General features: G+C 38.7%; 1 protein-coding gene across 4 annotated transcripts in view; it reads left to right on the top strand.

Annotated features, from left to right (window-relative positions):
• Positions 1–2,262: 2,262 nt before the first annotated feature.
• PPP2R2A (protein phosphatase 2 regulatory subunit Balpha) overlaps positions 2,263–27,296 on the top strand; it is a 75,719-nt gene continuing 50,685 nt past the window's right edge. The window contains exons 1-2 of one of the 4 annotated variants that reach the window (XM_032471062.1): positions 2,263–2,561; positions 4,409–4,483. In XM_032471062.1, the coding sequence (XP_032326953.1) occupies positions 2,555–2,561; positions 4,409–4,483 (82 nt within the window). In that variant the 5' untranslated portion in view covers positions 2,263–2,554. Of the gene's footprint in view, positions 2,562–3,954; positions 4,012–4,408; positions 4,484–27,296 lie in introns of those variants that run through there. The other 3 variants (XM_032471061.1, XM_032471063.1, XM_014567072.2) reach the window with 3 other exon arrangements.

The following is a 27,296-nucleotide window of genomic DNA, read 5'->3' as shown; positions in this document are numbered from 1 at the left end:
GCACCCTAAGATTTAGAGGGTGGTCTGGGAGGAGGAGCCAGCAAAGGAAATTGAAAAGGCTGGCTAGAAAGTTGGAGGGGAACCGATAGTGTGTCAAGAAAAAAAAAAAGGTTCTCAATAAGCATGGTGATCAGCAGTTTCAAACGCTTTTGAGACGTAGAGAAAGAGACCTCCAAAGAAGTAACCATTGGATTTGGTAACATGGAGAGGATTAATGACCTTGACAGAAACTGTTTACGTGAAGGGGTAGGGACACAGCCCTCCTGCAGAGGATGGGAGATAGAATGTAAGATAAGGAAGGGGAGATGAATAAGAGTAACCCTTGTCTTTGTGCTAATGGGTTTCCTGGCCTCTCTTCTTAAGTGCCATTCAGAAGAAAGAGAGGCAGCTTGTGGTCCACTGAAATGACTGTCCAGGGTCAAAAAGTGCCAGGTCACTCACACCAGGGCTCCAGGGGGCACTGAGCCTTCCTTATTAGGCCCATCTCAGCTTCCATAGGCAGAGAGCACTTTCAAGACTCTATATAATATTCCTAGAATCAGCACATTGTCAGTGCTATATGAAACTTTGTTAAACTTATCCCAGTTTCCAGGCAAGCATCTAAGAAGAACAAATCATTTATGTAGACCAAATCACTTTTCAGGAAGTGTGAAGATACAAATCTAACACACGGCAAAAACTGAAGGATAAAAAAGAAAAATGACTTGTGTATAGAGGTGCCAGTCCTCTTGTTTAATGATCCATTCTCTCTTTCTTTCTCTGAGCTCTGGTTAAGCTTTTCCAGAGTCTAGGATCGAATTATCAAACAAGGGCAGAGAAAATAAAAAGGAAAACGAATGATACAGACATATCCAGAGAAATACATTAAGGAAATCAACCAGAATAGAAGTCAGCACAGCACACAGTGCTGTTTTCTAACTGTTTGCACAGGTAGCTGAAGGATGACAGATACAGGATACATTTTTAGTTTTGGTTTGTTAATCGGTCAAGTGAGAAATGTTAATGTAGGAAAAATACAATGGTGCAGCTGTTCCTTGCGGAGAAATTTTGAAACTTGTTTTTATAGTCAAACTGCTCTGCAGATCAAGAATAAGGCAAACAAAAATTTAAAAAAGGAAGAATAAAGTAGAAAGTGGAGCTAATGGGGAGGAGGTATACAATAATCATGAAGTTCTCCTTGGCCTCTGAATGCCTTATACACCTTTCTGCCATAAGGTCAAATTTTGGATGTTTTTACAGGTGTCTGTCACGTGGGAAATGTGGTTATCTATCTCTCAGAGGTATTGCGGAGACTGAGATACGTCAACTGTACAGTATGTTGTGACTGCATCTTCAGTGCATCTTTGAATGAAGTACACATCCCTTCTTGGCTGATGACTGGTGTTTCCAGTTTCTTTTTTCCCTTATACCTTTTAACTCCATTGAAGGTGCTTTCAATACAAATCTAGTCATAACCGCAGCCAACGTTTATCATGTACTCAAAATAAGACATTTAATCTTCAAGACGATCCTGTAAGGTAGGATTGTGCCCTCGTCTCGCGCGTGGAGTCAGCATTCGGCAGCCTGGCTTCAGAGCCCAGCTCTTAACTGTTTCTCCACTTTCAGATGGACAGACCTGGGCCACTTCCTGGGCCACATTCTGCTACTAGCAAACTCAGCCTTCTTTTTTGAAACCACTCTTAACTGCCTTCAGTTGCCAAGGGCTCTCTCGCCTCAGTTCCCAGGGCCCATGAGAAGGTAATTTAATTCACCCGGATGGCACCAGCCCAGCTACGTCCTCCTCAGAACCGCGAACTTTCACCTCGGCTGAGCAGCGAGTCTGCACCACCGTCGCTGTATCTCATTGGCCTCGGGGCTGCCCCGAGGGGGTCACTATTTTAAGTAGCAATACGGGTATTCTCTAAAAAGACACAGGACCCCACCAATCCCTACAGCGAGCACGTTAACTGGACCACTGAGCCGACACGGCGCGAGGGTGTGGGTACCGACGTGCAGCAGGATCTCGGACTGGGACGGGCGAAGTGGACACAGGAGACGCAGCTGGAGACCCGCAGCGCGCGGGCCAAAGCGCCGCGCAGGCCAGGCCGGCGGGGACGCAGAGGGCGGGGCGGGGCGGGAAGGAGCGGGGCCAGGAGCCCGCCCGGCCGCTCCCCGCCCCTTCCCCTCTGCTCCCCGCCCCAGCCCTCGCCCCGCCCCGCCCCTTCGGCCCAGCCCGTCGGCTCCGCCCACCGGGTGACGTCACTGGCCAGGCCAGCCGGCGCCATTTTGAAAGTGGAGTCGCCTGCCCTGCCGCTGCCGCCGCCGTCGCTGTCGTAGCCGCCGCCGCCGCTGCCGGAGAAAGAGCAAGAGCGGGGAAGCCCCAGAGTGAAATCCACCATCCTGCCGGCTGGTCTGCCCGCCCCTCCTTCCTTCTCCCCCGACCCCCGCCCCCTCCCCCCACAGGTGCCATCCGCCGCCATCCGCCCTCTCTACCCCCCCATCCCCAGGTGAGGGGGGTGAGTTCAGGAAGCGGAGACCCCGAGGAACCCAGCAGGGTCACCATTTGCAGCGCAACATGGCAGGTAAAGGAGAAATCACCCTCTCCACTGACAAGGCACCGCTTCCTTCCTCCTCCCTCCATCACCCCCTAGCGACCGCCTGTGCCTCTCGGAGAGCCGCGGGGCGCCCCTCGGATTTCAGGGAATTGGTCCTGTGGGGTGGGGTGGGGGCAGGGAGGGTTCTGGGGAGGCGAGGGGTCGCTGTGGCATCGAAAAGGCTTTTAAAATGAGGGCTGGAGCCTTGGCATGGGTGGGGGTGGGGTGTGTGCCGGCGAGCGAAGGGGTAAGGCGTGGGTGGGGCGGGGTGGGGGCGAGTGCGGATCTGTCCCCGCCGCTTGGGAGCCCGGTGTAACCTCCGCCCCCACCCCCGGGGCTTTTTTTTGCGGCTCTTCCTTCATTTAATGCCTATTTTCCCCCCTGCCGCAAGCCTTGGATGTTTATACAAATAAATACATTTTGCAACGAGAAGGAAGAGTGCTTTTTACAAGTTAAAATACAATGGGGACGTATGTGTATTTCTTTCCACTGTGGATACGTTTATTTTTTGAGACTGTAAGTCTGAATTTTTTTGTCTTAAGCCATTTTCCCTGTCGTTTCTTACCCTTCACGTCCAAAGAGTGCAAGGCCTCTAATCCAGCAAGTTGCATGAAAAAATGTAATTTAAACTTTCCGTTTTGCATGCTAGCTTTTGTGCAGATGTCCTTTTCCCAAAAGGGTTTCTGGGAGTTAGTTAAAATAGTTGTGTGGAGTTCAGTGATATAAATAGCCTAGGGGGGGAGAGATTTAGGTAAAGGCTTGGAGATGGTGGGGGGAGGATGCAGAGAGAAAACCAGGATGGAATATTTAGCCAGGAATGGAGGTGAAGGAAGAGAAAAGTAATTGCTTTGAGGATTATTTTCGTCTGTTTTGGTGTTGCTGACTCTCTGCCTTCATCCACTAGAATCAATTTTAGATCCAGAGTCGGTTTCTTTCTTCATAGATCCAGGACGTTTCCTCCTCCGTGCTTGGAAGTGAAATTGAAACATTCGGGGGCTAAACCCGTTTTCCGTGCTTTTATCAATGTTTAGATGGATAATTTATCCTGTAAAAAAGTTAACGTGTCGGTTGACTTACAGTTTGCTATAAACAAGTTGCTTTTTAGCCTTGTTGAATACTTAAGTGAAATTAAAATTGCTTTGCACAGGATGATGACAAATGAGCAAAATTCATTCTTTGCGGGGTCCTTTGGATTGTGAGGGATTAGGGTGAAGGGAGGCAGAACAGTCTTCCTTTGGCAATCTCTTCACCAGCTTTCCGTTCAGTTTCTTTTCCTCTCTGTCTGGAGCCAGTGATTTGCTGGTAATGAAATGCAAAGAAATGGGTGGTGAGGTCGTGTTTGCTGTGTGTGCTCTGTGGTGATAGGGTTCATATGAATCATTGCTCCTCACCCAGGCAGTAATGTTCCTGAAGTTTTCTCTTCGTTCCGTGTTTAATGGTAACTTTACTAACTCTTCTGCAGGCTTTTGTACCCTTAAAGGAAAACTCTCTTAACTCTGGTATTTACTTTTTTCTGGTAGGTCTTGCTTGAATGTAAGGCTTTTTACTGTATTTGAGGGGAAGGGAAAATGGAAGGGGAGTTTTGAACATATGTACAATGTTAACGATAGTACATGGCCTTTAAATATTTGAGACCTGGAATATCTCTCTCTTTTTTAAAATCGGTACTAACTGTTGGGTACTAACCTTCTTCCAAGTTGGTGCTCTGGGGTGGTGGTTGTATGTGTGGGCAGTACCAGGCTATTAGTGTCATGCCAACCATGGATACCATCCCTGTGTTTACGAGAGTAAACACGAACAGAACTCAGTTTTAATTGGTATGTTTTCTTTTTCAGGAGCTGGAGGAGGGAATGATATTCAGTGGTGTTTTTCTCAGGTGAAAGGAGCAGTAGATGATGATGTAGCAGAAGGTAAGAAGGCGTTTAATATTGCAACATTTGGATAAAGAATCTTCAAAATCTCGATTGCTGAAGGATTTCGTTGCAGCCAAGTCTTAAAGTTTAAAAACGTTTTATGTTTGTTGTCCAAGGAGTGGAAAGACAGTTTTTAAAGTCGCCTTTCTGGGAAATAGTCTTAAGTCTTTCATTATCTATGCCTTATTTTATTGTTATTTTTCCCTGAATAAACTAAGGAACCCTAGATGATGATCTGTATAAAACTGACACAAGAAAAATCTAAGGTCCATGTGGAAAAGGGGACCTTGCTGTGTAAATTCCTGTATACAGATAAATGGTGATGCATTTCATGGTTGTCCATTGTGTTTAGATAATTGAGTTAAATAGGTGCCATCAACGTTTAGCTCAGAAATATTCTTGATAGCATCTTTCACTTTTGAGGGAAGATTTTTAGGGTTTTTTTTTTTTTTTTTTTTTTTCAACTTGCCTACTTTGAGAGCGTGGTGTTGATTGGCATATTCTGTGAAGAAGTGCTGATTCAAATGATGCATTTAGTTGTCTTCTAAAGGTTAATTTAGGTGGATAAGAAAAGGTTATTATGGATAGATAACATGCTTCTGGGAGCTTACTGTGCAGTTGGAAGCTGTATTTGATCAGTTGAAATACTTAGTGTCTTTATTTTTCCCCTACATTTATTAGTGTATTTCAAAATTTCAAAATTTTGAAACTTTAGGATTTTGCGCTCATTTGAGATGGTTTTAGGTGGAGGTGGTCTTGAGATGGAGGAGGCATTATTTCCCATAAGGTCATTGGATTATTTCATTGTTCAGAAACACTAAAGTTTGAATTTTAATAGTATTCTTTGTCTTGAGTTACAGTAGGAATTTTCTAACAAAACTTAGATAAATTAAAACATGTAGTTTTGATTTTCAAAAATTCATCTAGTGAAAATTTATAAATCATCTTTAGATTGTATTGTCCTCAGATTAAGATCCTATTTCTGACCTGTCAGTGTACTGTTTGTCTTGAGGATTTTTCCCAGCGATGGTAGGGTGGTGGCCTTGTGTGGAGCCAGCTGAATGCTTGAATTTGCTTGTGTTAGTGTCATTCTTGATGAAGTGTCTGATCAGAGTTTGTTGAGTCCTGTGGGGAACCAACTGGCATATGTTGTTCTTCTGAATCAGAGGACTTTCACATTTCTTTCTCTTGAACCCTCATCTGTTTTAGAGATGAGAAACTGGAAGCTTAAAGAAGTTGAGGCTCATTGTTGGCCATACAAATAGTGCAAATCAAGGTTTTCTGGTGAAGCCTTTGGCGCTTGACTTGTTCAGAGAAATAAATCCTAATTCAAGGGAGGAGTCAAGTGTTACTCATTTTGTAACTGCATTACCTGTTGAACAGTAGGTACTCAGATACTGGATCATTAGTTCTGTGCTGTTGTGTAATGCTCACCAAGTTATGAAAGTGCTGAATACTTGAAAAACATTCCTTGGTTGATCTCCACTTACTGTTAGGGGCCTCCTAGACACTGAGCACCAGGGGCTGCAAGGTGTCTAGAATATAACCCTGCCCTGAGGGGCTCACGGTTTACTTGTGAAACAGGCGGAAAGACTGAGTGCGTGTTACCGAATCAGAAGAAATTGATGATTCCAAACTTACCTAACTGAACCAAACAATAGTTTGTGATACGCGTGATGGATAGTTGTAGTTTTCTGCTGGTCCCAAGTAGCTGCATTTTGCTACTGATTCATTAAATAATTTTAACCTGAGGTTGTTAAATACTACTTTTAACATACAGTGCATTCCTAGAATCTTAACATGCTAAAGCTCGGTATGTCTGTTTTAATAAAAACGTAACTTGTTCTTGTATCTATGTCTATACAAATGTATTGAGTATAAAAAGCATCCAAATTTCAAATGACACAGCTTTAATTTGGGGATTTTTGCATGCTATAGTTTGTATATCATAGTCCAGTTATGTTTATGTTACCAAGGGAAGTTTTACTTTTCTGAAATAAAATAAGATTAGTACATTTTCCCCTTGGTTTAGACAATAAGCTCTAAACGGGTTACATCTGACTCAACCTTTAGTTTAGCTTGCCTGTGTTTTCTGTTAATGATACATCCCAAGTTCTTTTCCATGGAAGGCTCCAAATTGTGTTTCCCCTCCTGTATGCAGCAGCTGTCATGGCATACATACCCTTTTTACTTCCGTAAGGCTTTAACCTTCTTCCCATGCCCACTGTCACCTTGGTTGAGGTTCTCAGTACCTCTTATCAGGATTGCAGTGACTTCCTAAATTATTCCTGCTACTTGTCCTATGTTTTGCTTCTAAGTTAATCTTAAGTGCAGTCCCAGTTTTATTTTCCTTATTAATCTTTAGTGTTCACTGTATCCACAGGATTATGAATTACATTCAAACACTGTAGCCTAGAACGTGCGACTTCTTCCCTGTGCGGCCCCTGCTTCTCTCAGTGCATTTGCTGGTCTGATTTTGATCCAGCTAGATGGATACTGCTCTTCAAACAGTCCTGTATCCTCTTACTTGTGGGTCTTTTTTTTTCTGTTGTTCCCACCTTGGAATGCCTGACACTCCTTCCACAGTTCTCTTATCAGAGTTGTATTCATCCTTCAAGTCACATCTGTAACCCTTTTACTCATCTCTCTTTTTTGGAAATATTTTAAAAATCTTCCTTCATAGCACTTTGTATCCATAATATTTAGTACCCCGGTTGTGCTGTCAGCTGAGTGCAGGACTGCTGTGTCTTTGTGCTCTGTATGGGACATTCTATATATAAACTGCTATGCTTAGAACAAAGCCTGGAACACAGTAGGTGTTCACTACTTACTGAGTGAGGGAATAAAATTTTACTGTTACGAGGTTATGAAGGAGGCCAAGAACGGGTGAAAGGTAGGGTGGCGGAGACATACTTCTGGTAATCATGGATTTGTTTACTTGACAGCTTTGTAACTGAATCGATGATACCCAGCTGTATAACAGAAAAAGAAAGAAGTCAGGAGACCTTGGGGTTTTATCCCAGTGACAAACTAGGATATGTCACCTTGGATAAGCACTCCTCTGGGTTCCAGTGTGCTTAGCCTTAAGGTAACAGAACTGGATTAGGTGATTTCTGTTGTTCCTTATACTCTAATCTGGTTAATTCTCAAAGATGTCTTAGAAAAGAAACAGCCCCGCATTATTACTACTGGTAAATTGTTTGAGATGTTGGACTCTCTGGAGGCCTTAATTTAAAAATGACTTCACTGGACTTAGTAAGTTCAGGCTCAGCATTTTTCCCTCAGTGTATTACAAAACTAAGGCAGAATTTTGACATTTGACCCGATACTCTCATTGTCCTTCAAGGACACTTGCAGCCTGTGTTGGGATACACTGTGCACCGGGCTCTTCAGGCACTTTGAGTGGTTTACCTTTGGTGTAGTTACTTGCCTGGGACAAGGATGAGGCACCAAAATCGCTATCACTGGGATATTCTCATATCATGTAGTTTTTATTTTAACCTTCATGGTAGCAGTAATGACATTTGTATCATATTTTGTACTTTACATTTTCCCTTTATTAACAGCTGTTCTCTCATGAGACAGCAGGTCAGAGCAGACTCTGGTGCTAGGCCACATGGTTTGACTCCTACCCAGTCACCTGCTAAGCTGTGTGATCTTGGGCAAGTTAAGTCAAACTCTTTGTGCCTGTTTTCCCCCTCTGTAAAATGAGGGTTGCAATAAAATCTGTCTTGTAATGTTGTTTTGATGATTAAATGAGTTAATATACCTAAGACAGAAACCCAGCACATAAGGGTTCAGCTATTGTTGTCACGTGAACATTTATGACAAGTAAGGGAGAGTAAGAGAATGAGGAAATTGGGCAGTTGTCTGTAAAGGCCACTAACAACTTCTCATCGGCCAAGGTGAAGAAAATGGTATGTGTATGTTTTATACATATTCTTTGATTCCACTAATGTAAAGTTCAAAAACATTGAAAAGTAAGCCTTAATTTTAGAGACACATTTGAAGCTGATAAAATTCTAAAGAATAGCAATGAAGTAATTACTACAAAAGCCAAGATAGTGGTTGCCTTTAAGCAGTGGGAAGGAGTTGTGAATGCGAGGGTGTCTGGGAGGCTTGTGCGATGGCCAGTTGACCTGGATGGTGATTGTTCAGATGTTTGTAGTAACTGACTAACTTAAACATTTTTGTTTGGATTTTCTGTGTTTGTTTGTCACAATAAAAAAAATTTTTTTTAAGTCCAATACTGTACTAAAGGGTTTAGAATGACAATGGCAGTCCCTTCCACACCCACTCCATAATCTTCCCTAGTCCTTCTAAAGACAGTTATGTGAAACTCTTCAAGCTGTATTCCCTTGTGCTTAATTCCATTTTTTTGTGAGTAAGATATTTCTATTTTTCCTCAGTTTTAGACATTTCCAATTGACTTCCTTCCCTAACAGATGGAGATTAAGCTGTTCACATTGTTACTGCCCCCATGCCCAGCGCTCCATCGCGTGTATGGTTAAATAAAAAGTCAGTGCGTAGATTGTTATGACCGTGCTCACAGTTCACAACTGAACCAGTACCACTCCAGGGTTGCTCATTTCTTTAGTATCACTTCATTTTCCTGAAGCTAATGATTACCTGTTTTTTAATTTGCCTAGTTCTTTTAGCATTTAAAAAAAAATTTCATTATGGGGATTTTGAACGTTACAGGAAGTAGATGGAATAGTATAATGAACCCCCATCACCCAACATCATCAACCTGTGGCCAGTGCTGCCCTATGTATATCTGTATCACCTGACCCCTTTCCAGTTCTTTGTTACTTAGTAACATAAGTATTATTGGTTTTGTTTTTAAAAGCTAGATTCAACAAACTAGAAAACCAAGTTCATCATTTTAAAATGAAACAGTAAGGAATTTTTCCTCAATTTTTTTGCAGTAGCAATTTTGGTTATGTTAATTTGTTCAGATTTTACTTGTAGAAATAAATTATTAAAAATTCAAATACACATAGATAATATGAAGTGTGTAATTCTGGGTAAAAAGTAAGGAACAACCATTAAACATGGTTATTTTAATTTAATGCAAAGTTTTATTATTTAATGTATAATATAATTAGCATTAAATCATAAATATTTTCATTATTATAATGTAAGTATAATTTTCCTCATCTCCATATTTGACAAATTTAAGCTTTCTTACAAAGGAAATAATTTTAGGATATCACTTTGTTACAGAAAGCCTGTGAAACTTGGATCCAAATGCATTGAATCTTTTCAGCACTTTGCTTCCTGTTTATTTTTGGTAGGATTTAGGCTTGTGGACTGGTTCTTGGAAAAAAATTTTCAGTGGGAGAGTCTAAATACTTCCTGAATAAGGACATAAATAAAATTTGAGAAACAAATAATCTTTGGGATAACACATAAAATATGATGGTTTTAAATCCATTCAGTATGTCTAATGAGACAATATAAGCAGAATTTAAAATCATTTGTGTTCTGTGTTTCTTAGGTAGTATGCATGTTAGATTTAGGTAGTAGGGTTGATTAGTAGAAAAAAAATAGTAGAGCCCTGTTTGCAGATTTCAGAATATTGGCACATCAGTTATATTCCAAAACCTAATGACTCATAGCAAAAGTGTTACTTAATCTAATCACTGGCATCACTACTGACAGAAGTCTGGTATAAGGCAGTACAGTCACTTAAAAGTCGTGAGCATTTGCCCATTAAATAACATGAATGGCCGTATTTATCTCGTGTTGGGCAGTGTCCTTGTTTTCTTTTAAGATACTGAAATTCTTTTTATTCCTTTATTGGCTAAGAAAAATAAGAGATAATGACTTTGAAAGAGCATTAGCTGACATTTTGTCTCAGGTTATTAAAATAAACCAACAATTAAACTTAGGTATTTCTTAGTACTTTCTTTTAGTGAAGTAAATTTTAAAATTCTTGAAAATTGTGGAATAAGCAGAATGATGAGAGATTGTTTGAAGCAAAGAATTTATTAAATCAGTAAAAAAAGATTCCCACATACTTTGTATTTGCACATCTATATTTGCCTAGTTTAGTTGAGCTGCAGAAGAAAGGTAAACCTCATTTTAAGCTGCTTTTGCTGTTGAATAGGAAAGTTGAAGGGTTGGAGATAGATGTTTTAGCTAATATCCTCAACTATAATCCCTTTGATAATGGAGATTAAAATTGAGTAATCAGAGGTCTGCAAGTTGCTTTCTTAGTAGAAAGAAAGACAAGTAAAGGCCTGGTAATATATAATGTAGATTTTTTGACTATGTGCCAGCTACTGTTTTAGGTGCTTTTTATATATTAATTTACTAATCTTTACAAAAACTCTGTGAAATAAGTAGATGCTGTTTTTCCATGCAGATGAGGAAACTAGGCTAGGAAAGTTAATTTACTGTGTATCCTTGAGCAGGTGGAGCTAGAATTCTTACTTCAAACTTTTATTAAACTTCCCTAATGTAATTTTATTTATTTCAAAACTTGAGCTACTTCTTTTACTTTAGGTGAAGCTGTTTGAGGTTGTTGGAATGTGACTTGTTTAGAGTTTATTCGTAATGCCTAGTAGATTACAAGTAAACTCTAATTGTTGTTTTGAACTAATTAAATCCAACTTGGAGATTTACTGAACTTTCTGCTAGTGGAATTTTTAAGACGTGAGATAAGGGATTTTTGAACCTTCGTAAGTGTGTATGTAAAGCTGTAATGTGTTTGCTTGTAATGTTTCTGGACAGAGGTGGTCCATAACCATCATGAAAACAGCAGTCATTTACTCCATTTTGAAGTGGGGCCTCGCAACCCCTCAGCTCTTTCAAAAGGTCTCTGAAGTTCAAACTTTTCATCATAATACTGAGACAATAGTTACCTTTTTCACTGTGTTGACATTTGCACCAGTGGTACAAAAGCAATGGTGGGCAAATATGCTGGCATCTTAGTGTGCGTGTATCAAGGCCTTGGCACTAGACGGTACCAGTAGTCAGAGTAGACTTCATTGCCATGTACCAGCAGTTTTAAAATGTCAGTTTTACTTAGGAATGTCTTTGAAGCCATAAAAATTAGTTTCGTTAAGTCTTGACTCTTAGAAATACTGACTCTTGAGTACATGTGTGTTGAACATTGTGTGTGACAGAATGGAAAGTACACCTGAAGCACTTCTATCACAGGCCTAAGTACAGTGGTTGTCTGGAGGAAAAGCATTGGTGCATTTATTTGAGTCTCAAGCTAAACTAGCTGCTCTTTTCATGGAACATTATTTTTACTAGAAAGAGCTACTGACAAACTATAGTTATTCAGGCTTGGCAGACATTTTCTCAGATGAACAGTGAATCTGTTGCCTTGATGGATGGATGGTATTTGTTGCCCACGATAGAATTTGAGCTTTTGAGGAAAAATCAAAATTTTGGAAAACGTGTATCTGTCATCCTAAGCTTGATAACTTCCAAATACTTGATTTTTCAGATGAGATTACTAGTAATATTAATGACTGATTTTTGATATTGTGTAATGAAATCTGTCAACATTTGGAAGATTGCATAACTGAATCAGTATTTCACAAATGGTCAGTGCCTGTGATGTGAAAAAATTATGCATATATAGGATATTGGATTTTAATGTAACAGATAGCTGGTACAGTTTCAGATTCCACAAACCTTTAAGAAACTTGAGTTTTGTTTGGTGTAGTATCGAAGGGATATTCGTAACTACCTGAAAAGCGTATTAAACTATTCCTCCCTTCCCAACCGCATACCTGAGTAATTACATACTTCATATATAATTAACCTACACAACACAGTGTAGTATATTGAATGCAGAAACAGGAGAATCCAGTCATCTGTTAAGCCAAACATTAAAGAGACTTGCAACAATGTAAAACAGTGCCATTCTTCTCACTGACTTTTTTGGAGGGATGGGGTGGGACATAGTTTTTTTAAATTAACTTTTTGGTTGATGTGTAGGGCTGCTTATTACATTTTTAAATGAATAAATATTTTAAAATTTTAAGTCTTTGGGGTCTTCAGATTTTAATAGTGTAAGGAAGTTATGCCATCCGGAAATAATCTGACAACTGTAGGTTATGCTATTAATTTCATTGTACTATACCTGAGTCTCACGAACCACAGATGAGTGATCAGAAAGAATCATTAAGTGCTGCTTTTGTGTATGAACATTTAAAGCTTTCTTACAGAAACTTTCCTTGACCTCAGGTTATTTCAGCCTACTCCCTTGCTGTTGTTTAGGTACCAAATCAAGTCTACCTTGAGCTCTGTCATCTGGTGATTTTGGTGAAGGATGCATACCTTTGGGACTTTAAAATAATCTTATTTTTAAATGTATCTTTCCCTTATGGAGATTAAATACTAGGACATATTTGCCAAAATACTTTAGCCCTAAAAGTTTTTTAGGACTTTTCCCACTGTATCTGCTGAGGTCCAACTATCATTAATACTTAATGTAGGATTACTGAATTCCTTAAACCCTAGTCTAGTACCGTTTCTGGGTTGACTACCTAGTCATCAGAAATGGGTTGGTGCTTCCCATTCTTAAGAATGCAGTATCAACTATTTATTGCTTTTTTATTTGCAGTGTTTTTGTGGCTATTTTTATACTCTTTTTAAAAACATTTGCCAAAGTATAAAGGAGTTTTAAAACTAGCTTCACCAATTTTCCACCCATGTTTAAACATTGAATTTATTAAAAAATAAACAGCTAGTTTTTTATTAATATGAATATTTTTAGATAATGTTAACTGTAGTTGATTCAAATGTCATCTAGATTTTTGCCTGTGGCATATGTGGAGTTGCTGGGAATTCATTATTGAATGCTTCTGCGTGCCACTATACGAGGGTCAGACTCTTGTAATTTTAGTTTCTATAGGTTGACTTTCTCTTTGAATGTTTAAATATCAGCTGGGATTTTCTCTTCTGAAGTCCTTAAATGGTCTCTTTTATCCAGTTTAAGGGGGTTCATGGACCAATGACCCTGTTTAAGAACCTCTGCTTTAATCTAAAATTTTGTCTATGGTTATATGTCTGTATGGTTAATTGGAGGAATCAATGATATTTTATATGGTAATGATAATTTTTAGACTATTACAAGGGTATTCTTTCTTAGGAATCTTCTTAGTACTTACTGTTTCTGATACATATTAGAGGGATGCAGTCTTCTAAGATACTGGACTTGACAGCTTTAGTGTATTTCCGTAATAAAAAAACTGTTGTCTCCTTAACCATGGGTAAAAATATTAGAGGAATATATTGGGTTTTGAACCAGTTGCTTATTTATATTTCATTCAGAAGAAGAATACTGAATTCTTCATTAGCCAGTATTAAGAGAGAATCCAAAGTAGGTAAAAGGGATTGGTGGGAAGTTTTTTTTTAACTGCTTGACGATCTGGAGCAGTGTTACTTTTTAGAACTTGGCATTGTGGAATTTCAGGTCTGCCCTGTGTGAAAGTGGACACAGAACCTTTTTGGTGTTACTCTGTGTGTCTGTCTGTCTCTCTCTCGCTCTCTTTTTTTTTTTTTTTTTCCAGCTTACCACAAAGAGTTTTTGTGGGCCTGGAGTAGATGTGTTCTTACGATTGCATAAGAGGAATCTTTGATATTTTCTGTTGACTAATAGATGGGGAAGGCTCTGTTTCAAGAGAAATAAGCTATTGTAGACAATAAATAATTCTTGTCAAATTCCTTACTGAGGGATACAACATTAAAAATGGTTACTATAGGAATTGGTATGTAAAGACGGGATTGCTCCTAGTCTTTTTTCTCCCTGACATAGAGAATTATCTTTTTCTAGCAGCAGAATCACTTCATTAAGTGAAGTATTTTTTAGCTCTCTAATATTTTAATGTATTTTTTATGATAAAAACACAAACATAACGTTTACCATCTTAACCATTTTTAACTGTACAGTTCATTAGTGCTAACTGTATTCACATTATTGTGAAACAGATCTCCAAAACTTTTTCATCTTCCAAAACTGATACTGGATCCATTAAACAACTCCCCCTTCTCTGCTGCCTTCAGCCATGGTATCCACCTGTCTGTTTTTTGTTTCTATGAATTTGACTACTTCAGATACCTCATACAAGTGGAATCATACAGTATTTGTCTTTTTGTGACTGGCTTATTTCATATCCTCAAGGTTCATCCATATTGTAGCATGTGACAGAATTCCCTTCCTTTTGAAGGCGCTGAATAATATTCCATTGTATGTATACTACGTTCAGTTTTTCCATTCGTCTTTTAGTGTACACTTAGGTTGTTTCCACCTCTTAGCTATTGTGCATTCCTAGCCTTTTTATGTTCAGCTAGGGTTCTGTGGAGAGGACCATCATAAGTACTTTCTGTAAGTGATTAGAGGTGGTCAGGAAGGAAGAGCCCTGGGCAGAGCATGAAAGTATCAGATTAGAGAATATTAAAAGAAAACAGATCGGAACTGCTGTAATACAGATTTGTTACCCAGATTAACAGTTTAAATGAAGACAAGAACTGGGTTACTTTATTTTGTAGGCTATTTCAGGATAAGATTAGGCAAAGTCTAAAATTTTGACCAGAGTTAAACCTCATTTTTTTTCAGTTTCTGGTTTAAAAGTAGAAAATCCCACGGATTTTATAAGTCACATTTCATTACTATGAAACTAAGAATAGAGATAGTCAGTACATTGTTTCATGTGTGTTTTAATTAGGCAGAGTCTTCAGCGTAATAGGAAACTTTGATAACTGCACTGCATTTCTTAACAATAGTCTTTGAGATGGACATTATTGTCATTTTGTACACAAGCTCAAAGAAGTTGAGCAATGTTAATGTAAGATTATGAGTTAGTAAAACTATTCTGTCTGCTTTTTAGGCTTCCACATTGCTTCTGTCAAGTTCAATTAATAAAAAAAAAACTATTTAATTAAATCTAAGTCTCTGGTTCTCATAAGGTGTGGAGCTGAAGTGAGACCCTAAGTATATTCATCTGCAAGTCAACCAGTATACATTGAGTGCCCAGTATTGTGGGAAATTTGAGGGAAGTAGAGAAGACATGGTTCCTTTAGTTTAGATATATTAAAAAAGTCAATTTTGTTAAAATAAGCATTTTCCATAACACGTTGTGGCCTTTGTTATTAACCTGTTCACATTACTAGGTGATGCTGAAATGTGAGTTATAAATTATTTCTCTCTTTGCAGGCTGACATTGTCCTGCTTGATATTGGGATGCTATTGTAGTACAAACACTTACTTGTTCCAGGGAGTGTTAAATGAAAGAATCACATATGTCCCAAGTCTTTTTAAGATAGAAGTATATCTTCTGGTGGTTTCAAATGGTTGTGAGATGAATGTATTAATGAATATTATTGGAGATTGCTCCAGGCTTGTGATAGCTTACAAGCCTTTTTCTCTCTTTCCTCTGTATCCTGTGTTTTAAAATCTTCATTTTAAGTTTCTCAGTTTTTTAAAAAGTTCAACACAGATATACTGTGTAACCCAGCAGTTCTACTCCTAGGTATGTACCCAAGAGAATTGAAAACTATGTTCACAGAAACTTGTATGTAAATGTTTATAGCAACATTATTCATAATAGCCAAAAAGTGGAAACAAACCAAATGTCTGTCAACTGATGATGCATACAGAATAGGTAAGGTACAGTGGAATATTACACAACCATAGAAGGGAATAGAGCACTGATAAATGCTGCAATGTGGATAGACTTTGAAAACAAGCTAAGATTAAATGAGATGATGCACGCAAAGTGCTTACACTAATAGCCAATTAGCTATGTTTCTTGAGCACTTATTTTATAAAATAGATCAGACATACTTGTTTTTGACAGGCAAAGGAAGGCCAGAGGGTAAGGAGACAAACAGTTGAAAACTACTGTGTGTTTTCTTATCTGTGAGTGAGGATAATAGTACTTGAATTGTTATTCAGAGGATTAAACGTACATACGTGCTTAGTTTTGACACCTACGGAGTACTCAGAAAATTCAGTAGGTGCAGTTATTTAGTTACTTAATGCATGATTAACAGAAATAACAGATTAACAGTTAACAGAAGAGTAAAAGCATATTTGAAGTCTGCAGATCAAGATCAGCCAGTTGTTTTTACGATTTGGGGCAGGTTATATGCATTTTCAATAGGTATATGTTGCATTAATGAATACAACGTTAGTTTGGTTGGGGAGGAGTTTGGGAAATCCAAAGAGAGAAGTGGAAAGATCAGTTTCATCATAATTGGGGTTAGGCTGGGGTCTGGCATTTTGTCTATTAATTTGACTAATGTAAAATTAATGTGTGGCAACAGAAGTTCAAGCTTTTCTTTTTCCCCCCTTATTTTCCAGTTTTTCTCAAGTTCCGCCAGTGTTTTGTTCTTCCCCATGATTGCTTACTCCATATCTTCTCTCAAGAATAATATAATTTGGGAGTGAGGGGGGCTTGAAACAGGTGGTAGAGTCCAAAGCATCCTTCACTGTTAGTTTCATTTTCCCTTAGTAGGTAAGAGTGGAATTTGGGACACCTCGATGTGCAATACCAGGAAAATGCCGGTGTGACTATTGACCCTTCTGCTGAGGGTCTAAAAAGCCCCATTCACCCCCTACCCACTTGTCTAAGGCAACGGTTTATCATAAGTGCTTTATCCTTTTACATTATAACTGTTTTCTCACTACTCTTACCTCCACTCCTCAGCTGTTTCTGTGATCTGAATCCTTTACCAAACCTTGAGTAGCCTGACAAAGAGATGTAGAGCTCATAAAAAATTCTGTAGGGGTCTGAAGAGAAAGCAGGTTTTATTGTACCAATGAGCACCCTTATTTCTCTCCTCCATTCCTTATTCAGAAGTGCGCTGTTTTATTGTCAGAGGAATGGTATTAGCCCAAAACAAGTACTTCTCAAGCTTTACGTGCTTGTGAATTTCCTGGGAATCTTGTTAAAATGCATGTTATGATTCTGCATATAGGTCTCAGGTGGAGCCTGTGATTTTTGCATTTCTGACCAGCTCTGGTGCTGGCCGTGCTGCTGCCACTCGGGCAGCCCGCAGGCTGCATCTGAGCGGCCACGCAGCTCAGAGTCTTTTGTAGAGGAAGGGGCACAGGTAGGGTAATGTCTTAGTTCTTTAACTCAGTATTTCTGACAGGCTGAATAGATCCATTGTGCTGTTCTCACATCAGTCAACATTTGTTCAATAAATGAGTAAACACCTCCTGGGGAGCTTTGTACTAGTTGTTAAAAGAACAGCTTGTGTCATAGTGCTACATGTTAGCCATCCCTAATTGTTAGATTAAATTTGTGTTTGTATTTCAGTTTAGCTCAGGCTAAGCGCTTACTATACTTACTAGGTTTGCTTTCACTAATAATTTGCTTTTATAAGTAGATTGGCCCCGAGTACTGTGAAAAGGATAAATTTAAGAAGTGAAATCTTAACTTCTTAATTGGTTGTTTCATAACCTCTGACACAGGTTTTTAATAAGTATAAATGGTAACCTTTTAATTTTTCTGTTTTTGATTTTCCTGTTTGCTTTATTAGCCTTGAGAAGGTACCTTTTCAGTCTCCAGTCAGGATTTCTCCCTCCCCAGCCACCTAATAATCTTAGTTTTAAGGTTGATTTTTATTTTATCCATATAGCTCATGCACACAGTTTAACAAGTCAGTAGTTTCAAAACACTTTTGAGGAAAATTAACAGTTTTCTGTCCCTCCTCACCTATCCTCATCTTGACTCCCCTTCCTCAGACTCTTCTAGCAGTTTCTTCTGGTGTTTATTTTCCTGTTTTTAAACAGTGTGCTCGTAGAGCTGTTGCTTTATCAATTTTAGACATCCTCACATGTAAATGGTAGCTAAGAATTGAGCTCTCTTCTGCCCTCTTACTGCTGCTCCCTCAGGATTGTTGTATCATTATTGTTTAAACCAATGTTCAGAGTTGTAGCAGGCTAATTAATGCCCCCTTCCACTCCCTTCCCACAAGATACCCACTTACTAATCTAAAAGTGAATATTGTATGGCAAAGGGATTTAAGATGTGATTAACCTGAGGATTTTCAGGTAGTTTATTTTGATATATCCTCCTAGGCCCTAAATGTATTCACAAGGGTCCTTGTAAGGAGAAGAGGAGGAGATGAGATCTAAGGAGGTAGTAGATATGATACCAGAAGCAAGAAGAGTGATGCAAGGAAAGGGTTTGCGAGCCAAGGAATGCAAGTAGCCTCCAGAACTTCAAAAAGGTGAGAAATGTATTCTTTCCTAGAGCCTCTGTGACGAGCTAGCCTAGCCAGTAGCTTTAGTGGGGTGAATCTGATTTTGGACTTCTGACTTCCCAAACTGTCAGAAAATAAGTTTGTGTTGTGTTAAGCCATCAAATTTATGGTGATTTATTACAGTAGTCATAGGAAACAAATACAAGAGTGGACAATATTATGTCCATGTAAATACTATTCACTGCTGCCGGGTAGTGAATTATGATTCTTTCTGCGATAATGGTGTTTTCTCTAGAATTAATTACCAGTTAACTTTTTAAAAATTAAAAAAAACCAACTTATTTTGTGGGGGGAGGAGGGTAATTAGGTTATTCATTTATTTTTTTAATGGAAGTGCTGGGCATCCAACCCAGGACCCTATGCATGCCAGCATGTGCTCTCCCACTATACCCTCACCCAATAATTACCATGTTTTTTTCCGTTTTTTTTTTGTTTGTTTGTTTTAATCTACCATCATTGTTTTCTTTCTAAACCTTTCTATAGCCTTTCAATGTAATTTTCTACATAGTCAAAGGAATCATAGTCTTTAATCTTCTGTGAATCACCCTCAAATCCTCTGACAGGAGACGAGATCTCCTGACAGTATTTTGAAGCACATCTCATGTTCTGCCAGTTTCACTCACGCCTTGAGCTCTATCCCTCTGATGCTCCTGGGTGTTTTCTAAGTTTATTGCGCAGCCTTGGGAATTACCTTTTGTTCTTAACCTTTTCACGTCACCATCGTGGGACTTCCTTGTGCCTTTTCTGTCTTGGGTCCCCTTGTTCCTGGCTGCCATGTTTTTTTCTTTTCTTGGTTTACTCTCTCATCTTATTAGTATACAGCATTCAGGATTTCATGAGAAAGATTTCATGAGTGATAGTTCTTGAGATCTTACCTGCCTGGGAAAGATGTCTTTATTCTGCTCCCACTTTCCTGGGTGTGACTGTTAATTGGAAATCATTTTTCCTCGGAGTTTGGAAGACATTTCTTCTGTCTGCTAGTGTCCAGTGTTGCATTTGAGAAGCCTGGTGCCGTTCTGTTCACTATTTCCTCTCACACTGTCCAGATGTGCCGTGGTGTGAGTCTTTTTTATTAGTTGGGCTGGTGCTCATTGGGCCCTTTGAACCTGTAGATTCATTTCCTTCAGCTTTTTCTTCTGCTTTGATTCGTTCTTTCTGAAACTCCTGATAGGTGAATCTTGGGCTTTCTGCATTGATCCTCTAGGTTTTTTGTTTTGCTTTTTCTTCTCCTATTTTCCATCATCTTTGCGTTTTGTTCTTTCTGGGAGAGTTCCTCAATTTTGTTTTCAACTCTATCACTGATTTTTACAGTTCCAGTTACTATATTTTTAAAAGCTTTTTTTTTTTTTTTGAGTATTCCTTTGTCAGCAGCCTGTGTTTTGTAAATGGAGTATCTTTGAGAAGATGTATCTAGTTGGCATTCCATTTCCTTTGAGTTCCTTTTTTTCTTGTTTGTTTAGTAGACTGCAGTTTCTGGGGATCCTTAGTTGTGAGGTGCTCAGAGTGGATTGCAAACACGGTGTTTACTGGCGGAACTAATCACCTGATGGGCTTTGCTGTAAAGCAGTGAGCCCAGGACTGGTTCATTGAGAAGGAAATCCCAGTCCTGCCTCAGAGGGACATGCGCATCGGTGTGGAGAGGTGGGTGAGGGCCTGTCATATCTTAAGCCTGGTGGCTCTGAGAGCCAGGACCATCAGCTCGTTGGTATGCATCCTTTCACCTTGTCTTCTTTTCAGTTTGGTGCTTCGCCTTCAGCCTCAGCTCCAATTGATTGTCTTCTTTGCTCAGTTTCTCCAGCACTCAAGTAGTAGGCCTCTCTGCGTCTTATTTAGATGTTTCAGCCAGGGGCCCTGTTTTGAGCCCCGTGTCTCACTGTGGTCCTTTCCTGACCCCTTGTAGGGTCTGCCAGGGGGATCTGCTTGCCTTTCTTTGGCACCCCTTCCACGTACTCTTAGGTTTCAGTTTCCTTTATTTTGCTAGGTTACCTACTTTCTTTTCTCCAGCACATTTGTTGTTGTCTTCTGCTGTTTCCCTGCATGATCCTTTGTTCTTACTGTCTTAAAACTGTTTTTATTCATTTATTGTCATTTTGGGGGGACCTAAAGGGGAGAGATAAATGAAGTGCTTTGAATCTCCACGTTTAACATGTTTCTTTCACGTGCTGAAACGCTTGGTAATCCCTTTCTCTGCCGTGAAACAGAAGAATTCACAGAATTCGTAGTTCTAATTTTTTGAAACATAAAGGTAGATTGGGTTGTTTTCTCAGATATAAATGCTAATGTTATGTACTATTATTCTTAATATACTAAATCTTCGGAAATTGTGTAATTATTTTCCTCAATTACAGCAAAAATGAAAGAAATTAAGATACTTTCATTTTCAAACCTTAAGGAGTCAGCCAAAAGGAGTGAGTTTTAAAAATTTATTCTCATTTTTGAACTTTGAAATGTATTCTGATACATTCAACTCTACAAGGACCAGGTCTTTATTTACTGCTATTACCTTCAACACCTGCAGCGGTGTCTGGTGTACACCGTATGTGCTCATGAAATATTTGTTGACTGGATGCATATGTGAAATTTGTTCACATTTAAAATGTCAGAGAAAGCCTTAGCTTTATTAGATATGAATGACTTTTAAGGTTTTTTTTTTTTTCTGCTCCTGAATCCACTTCTAATTAATTGAAACATTTGTCCCAAAGTAAATAGAATAAGATTATAGTCAGTTTCTGATTGCAGGGCAGCTAAAATCATTATTTTCTTTTGGGAACATTATTTGTTCTTGTAACCAAGGTGTAGAATTAGAGAGAAATAGTTTTTCTCTATTTTTTATCAGGAGCACTTGTCCCCTGACATTAGTACTGTAACTTTGTACAGTTAATACCAGGCTGCCTCTGCCCACCTCTGAGATCTTTTCTGTCATCTCCCCCTTGCTCACTAGTAGCTGCAGCCACAGGAGCTTTCTTGGTGGTCCATGAGCATACACAGTCTTGTTCCTGCTGAAGGCTTTGAACCTTCCTTTTTCAGCCTGGAATGTACTTTGTCCACGTTTTGCATGTTCTTCCTTAATACCTGTGCAGATTAACTGATTCCCCTCTCAACCCCCCAGTGCACACAGTGTTACCTGTTTTTTGCCCTCTTTTCCATTTGTATTGGCATTTGAAATAATCTTGTGTGATTGCTTATTGCAGACTTCCTCTCAGATGTAAAGTTTTCACGCATGAGAGAATGAACTCTTTCTTTTGTTCTGCCACTGTATTCTTAGCATCTTGAATAGTCTCAGACACACAGCGATTGTCTGTTGACAACATAACAGTTGAGTGGTTAGATATATTGTGCAGGGTGTTTTCAGAGATCATCCCATTTAAAAATACTTAAAACTTCAATTTTTTATTTTACTAAACGTATATACTTTTTTTTAACAAAATAAAATATAGTAAGCTAAAGAAGTTAGTAACATTCACGTCATTCTTCTCAGTTTTGTGTACTAGTAAAAAGAGGCCAGAGAACTAGTCACACAAGCTATTATAGACCAAACTGCTGTAAAAGACCCATATGCGCAGTGGTTCCCAAAACTGGAAGCTTATTTCTCTCACGTAACCCACCAGTGGTAGAGAGGAGTCGCAAGTGGATAAGCTGCTTCTGCCAGAGATGATCCAGCATCCCAGGTTTCTCCTGTCTTGTCTTTACCCTTCCAGGGTGTACTGCTCTTACTGCATGGCCAGATCTGGCTCACATCTGGCTCACATCTGTGTTCAGCCCTTGGGAGGGAGGTAAAAAGAGGAGGACAAGGAGCTTCTTTTTTAGGATGTGACATGAAAATTTTGCACTCATATCTCATTGTTCAGAACTTGGTCATGTGGCCTTAGGAGAGCCCAATAAATAAAACCTCTACTTTCCTGTTAAAACTCTGTGTGGTTAGCTGGGGGCAGGGGGTGGCAGGGTGGTGGGGAGTACCAGGGTGTCTAGAACTAAAGGGAAAAAGGGGGAAATGGCCGCTTATAGGGCCAGTGAGTCTCTGCTATAGCTAGTAGTTCTTACAACTTGTACTTACGCCTCTTTACTTCTTAGTTCAGTGCTCTTTCCTTCTTACTACTTCTGTACCTAACATTAGATATTTTCTTCAAGAAATTAAAAATGTTAAAAAATGTGACTGTAACTTTCATTGTCAGATAAAATGTTGGTCAATGCAGAATGGAATATTCTGGGGAAGTAACAGAATAGTAACAAAATTTTTAACCTTGATTGTGTCTTGATGAAAGGGGGATGGAATGTAGGCCTACATCTCCTTTTTAAGAGGCATGAGTCCCCTTCCCCCAGTCACGAGTGCCCTATATAGCCTGGTCAGAATAGGGGAGATTATCTGGCTTAGTGATGGTTTTGGAGGAACATGCCAGTTTAGATCTTGGTTTTCATACTGGCTATGTAGGAAAAGGCTGGTCTGGCATTTTTTCTTTATAGATGGCTTCATAGTTTTAGGCCTAACTAAATATGAAAGGAGGTCAGACAGAAAATATTAGATCTATACAATGAAATATGAAGAGAGATCTGCTGGGGGCAGGAACCAGAGGGTTGGTTCTGTGAAAGGCTTCACAGCCCCTTAAAAAGACACCCAAAGAAGAGAGCTGCTGGTTTGGGGCTTTTTTTTTCACTACAGTGTATGGGAGTGTACCTGGAGCTGCTGTATTCCCTCTCTCTACTCCCTTCCTTCTCCAACTTTTTATTTTGAAAAATTTTAAGCCTACAAAGAAGTTAAAAAATAAATACGAAGGTAACTATCTGTTATTTTCCTTATGTTCACCAGTTGTGAACATTTTGCCACATTTGCTTTATTTACACCTGCATTCCTGCCCCTAACTTTTTTGAAAGTACATTGGAAACAGTGTGATGCTTTACCCCTGAAAAACTCAGGATTTATCTCTTGAGAACAAGAATATTCTCTTATACAACCACAATACCATTATGACGCCCAAGAAATTTAGCATTAATTCAGAAATGTTCTGTTACACAACCCATATTTAAGCTTCCCTGAGTGACTCAAAAACTGTCCTTAAATTTTTCTTTTTCAGTCCAAGATCTAGTCAAAGCATTCTGATAATTTTGAGGAGTCAAAGCTTGTTATGAAATACCTCACTTTCTAGATTTTACCAGTTTGCTCATAATTAAATCCAGGTTAAACATTTTTGGTAAGACATATTGCATAGGTGTACATAAAGTGTACTTCCTAGCGCATCAAATCATGTAAATTTGTCCCATTATTGATGACTCTTAGTTTGATCACTTGGTCACGTAGTGTTTGCCAGATCTATCAAAAAAGAACCTTTAATCCCTGTGTAATTAATAAGCAATTCATTAATGGTCCTTGCCTGAGACAGTTATTAGATTGGTGGGTGCAGAGTGGTGATTTTCTAATTTCCTATCCTTTCTCCTTTTTGGTTTCAGTGTGCACTTGTCCTTTTTTTATTATATGTATTAACAGTCTGTTAATGCTGCCCAGTGTGTTAATGCTGCCCAGTGTGTTAATGCCACTATTTCTTTTGATCCTCAAATTGTCCTAAATTTGGCCAGTGAGAGACCCATCAAGTATCTTTCCTTTTACATTCCCAGTCAGCCTTTGATAGTTCCTTTTTTTTTTTTTTTTGACGCAAGATGTTTCCAGTTGTACTTTTTTTGTGTGTCCCCAAACTGGAATTATTTTTCTCAGGAGCTTTGTGTTCTTTTAGTAGGGAATGGTATTTAGAAACTATCATGTGTACTAAGTGTATTCTTTACCACTGGAATGTCTTTATTCCTAGGCCCTGTCATTTTTTCTAGACAGAGCTAGAGAATTAAAAGGATTTTGGGGTTTTGTTTTTAAATCACAAGTTCATATAGGATAAAGTATGTAGTACCTTGTTTTTTTCAAGAGATAATTTGCAAGTTTAAAAAAATAGAGAGGGAACCTATAGATTTAAAAAAACTTAAAGGATATATCAGTCAGTTGTAATTTGAAAATTATTGGATCATAATTTAAATAGGTAAACTATTTTTTTTGACCTAAGGCAATTGGAAATTTGAATGTGTGCTGGATATTTTATACTTGTCCTATTGATTTTTTCAGGTGTGGTAAAGTACTGTCGACTTTTTTCAGGCATGGTGTTTGGTTGTATTAAAAGTGGTGGTCTTAGCTTTTAGATAAAACTTCTGAAATATTTACGGGTAAAATAATTTGATATTCTGGGATGTGCATGAAATAATATGGGATGACTTTAGAGATGAAGCAAGACTGGCCCTGAGTTTGTAATCGCTGTAGCTGGTGCTGGGTGCTGGGGATTCGTTGTGCTGTGCTCTTCTACCTGCTTTCATATATGATTGAAATGCTCTGTAATAAAATTTTTAAAACACCAGTTTATTTAAACTGATCCTGCCAGTTTAAATTGACTACCACAGAACTCTTCCTTACCCCGCTATTCTATATTTATATCTTTTTCTCCCATGATAGGAACCCTGGATCCCAACCCCGTTACTCTCTTTTGACAGAGTGTAAAGAGGAAAAGAACCTGGATCTGCAATTAAATAAGCCAGTGGATTTACTAACACTGGTTTTAATTGCCCTACCTTAGGGCTTCTTGTGGCAGATAACAAGTAATTTTTTAATTCTGATAAAATATACGTAAAATGTACTATTTTAACCATTTTTGTGTGTACCGTTCAGTGTCATTAAGTACATAACATATTATTGTGCAGCCTTCACCACCATCCATCTCCAGAACTTTTTTCATCTTCCCAAACTGAAACTCCATACCCATTAAACGGTAGCTCCCCAGTTGTCCACTTTCTTTTCCCCTGGCAGCTCCCATTCTACTTTCTGTCTCTATGTATCTGACTACTCTAGGTACCTAATAAAAGTAGAATTATATAGTATTTGTCCCTTTGTGACTAGCTTATTTCACTTAGTATGATATCCTTTGTATCAGTCTATTCAGGCTGCCGTAGCAAACCACTGCAGCCTGGATGGCTTAAGCAATAGTTTATTTCTCAGAGTTCTGGGAAGTCCAAGATGCAGGAACTGGTGGATTCTGTAAGGGCCTGCTTCTTGGTTCACAGACTGCTGTCTTCTCACTGTGTCCTCACATGGCAGAAGGGGTAAAAGAGCTCTTTGGGGCCTCTTTACAAGGACACGCTAATCCCATTCATGAAGGCTATGCCCTCATGACCTAATCACCTCTCAGAGGCCCCACTGAAGGTTAGGATTTCAACATATAAATTTGGGGGAAACACAAACAGTCAGTTCATAAAGTGCTCAAAACTCATCCATGTTGTATATAGCATGTGTCAGAATTTCCTTCCTTTTTGAAGGTTGAATAGTCCATTTATGTATATACCGTTCTGTTTATCCATTCATCTATTGATGTACATTTGAGTTGCTTCTACCTTTTGGCTATTGTGAATAATGCTGCTCTGAACATTGATGTTCAAATATCTGATCAGGTCTCTGCTTTGAATTCACTTTGATGTATGTCCAGACATGCAGTTGCTGAATCCTAGGATAATTTTGTGTTTAAGTTTTGAGGAATTACCGTACTATTTTCCACAGTGGCTGCACCATCTTACATTCCCAACAGCAGCAATGTACAAGGGCTTCAGCTTCTCCATGTCCTCACCTACACTAGTTATTTTCTGTTTTTGTATTTGGTAATAGCCATTCTAATGGATGTCATGTGGTATCTCATTATGGTTTTGATTTACATTTCCCTGATGGTTAGTTGCACTGAGCATCTTTTCATGTGTTTTCTGGCCTTGTGTATCTTCATAGAAATGGCTTTTCAAGTCCTTTACCTATTTTAAAGTGGGGAATTTTTTTTGTTGTTTGTATGAGTTCTTTATATATTCTGGATATTAATCCCTTATATGATTATGATTTGTACATATTTTCTCTGTTTTATGGGTTTTCTCATTCTGTTGTGTCCTTTGATGCACCAAAATTTTTACTTTTGATGCTCAATTTATGTATTGTTTTTGCCTGTTTTTCCACTGTCATAGTCAAGAAATCATTGCCAAATCCAATGCCATGATGCTTTTCCCCTGAGTTTAAGAGTTACAGTTTTAGGTCTCATGTTTAGGGCTTGGGTCTGTTTTAAGTTAATTTTTGTAAATGGTGTAGTGTAAGAGTCCAACATCGTTCTTTCACATTTGGATGTCCAGTTTTTCCAACACCGTGGGTTGGAAAGACCTTGTCAAGAAGCATTTGACCATATGTAGAAGGGTCAGATGTGACTCTATATGCTGTAGAATAGTGTCTATTTCTGGACTCTGTTCCGTTGGGCTATGTATCTGCCTGTATTCCAGTCTCACACTGCTTTCATTTCTTAGCTTCATAGTAAATTTTGAAATCAGGAAGTGTGTGAGATTTCCAACTTGGTTCTTTTTCAGGATTGTTTTAGCTGTTCAGGTCCCTTGAGATTCTATATGAATTTTAGGATGGATTTTTCTATTTCTACAAAAAACACCATCAGGTTATTGATAGGAATCACATTGAATCTGTAGACCACTTTGGGTAGTATTAAACAATAATATTAACAATATTAAATCT

Source organism: Camelus ferus, chromosome 31, assembly GCF_009834535.1.
Source record: "Camelus ferus isolate YT-003-E chromosome 31, BCGSAC_Cfer_1.0, whole genome shotgun sequence".
In the NCBI taxonomy this organism is placed as follows: domain Eukaryota; kingdom Metazoa; phylum Chordata; class Mammalia; order Artiodactyla; family Camelidae; genus Camelus; species Camelus ferus.
This window is presented reverse-complemented; position numbering and strand designations above follow the sequence as displayed.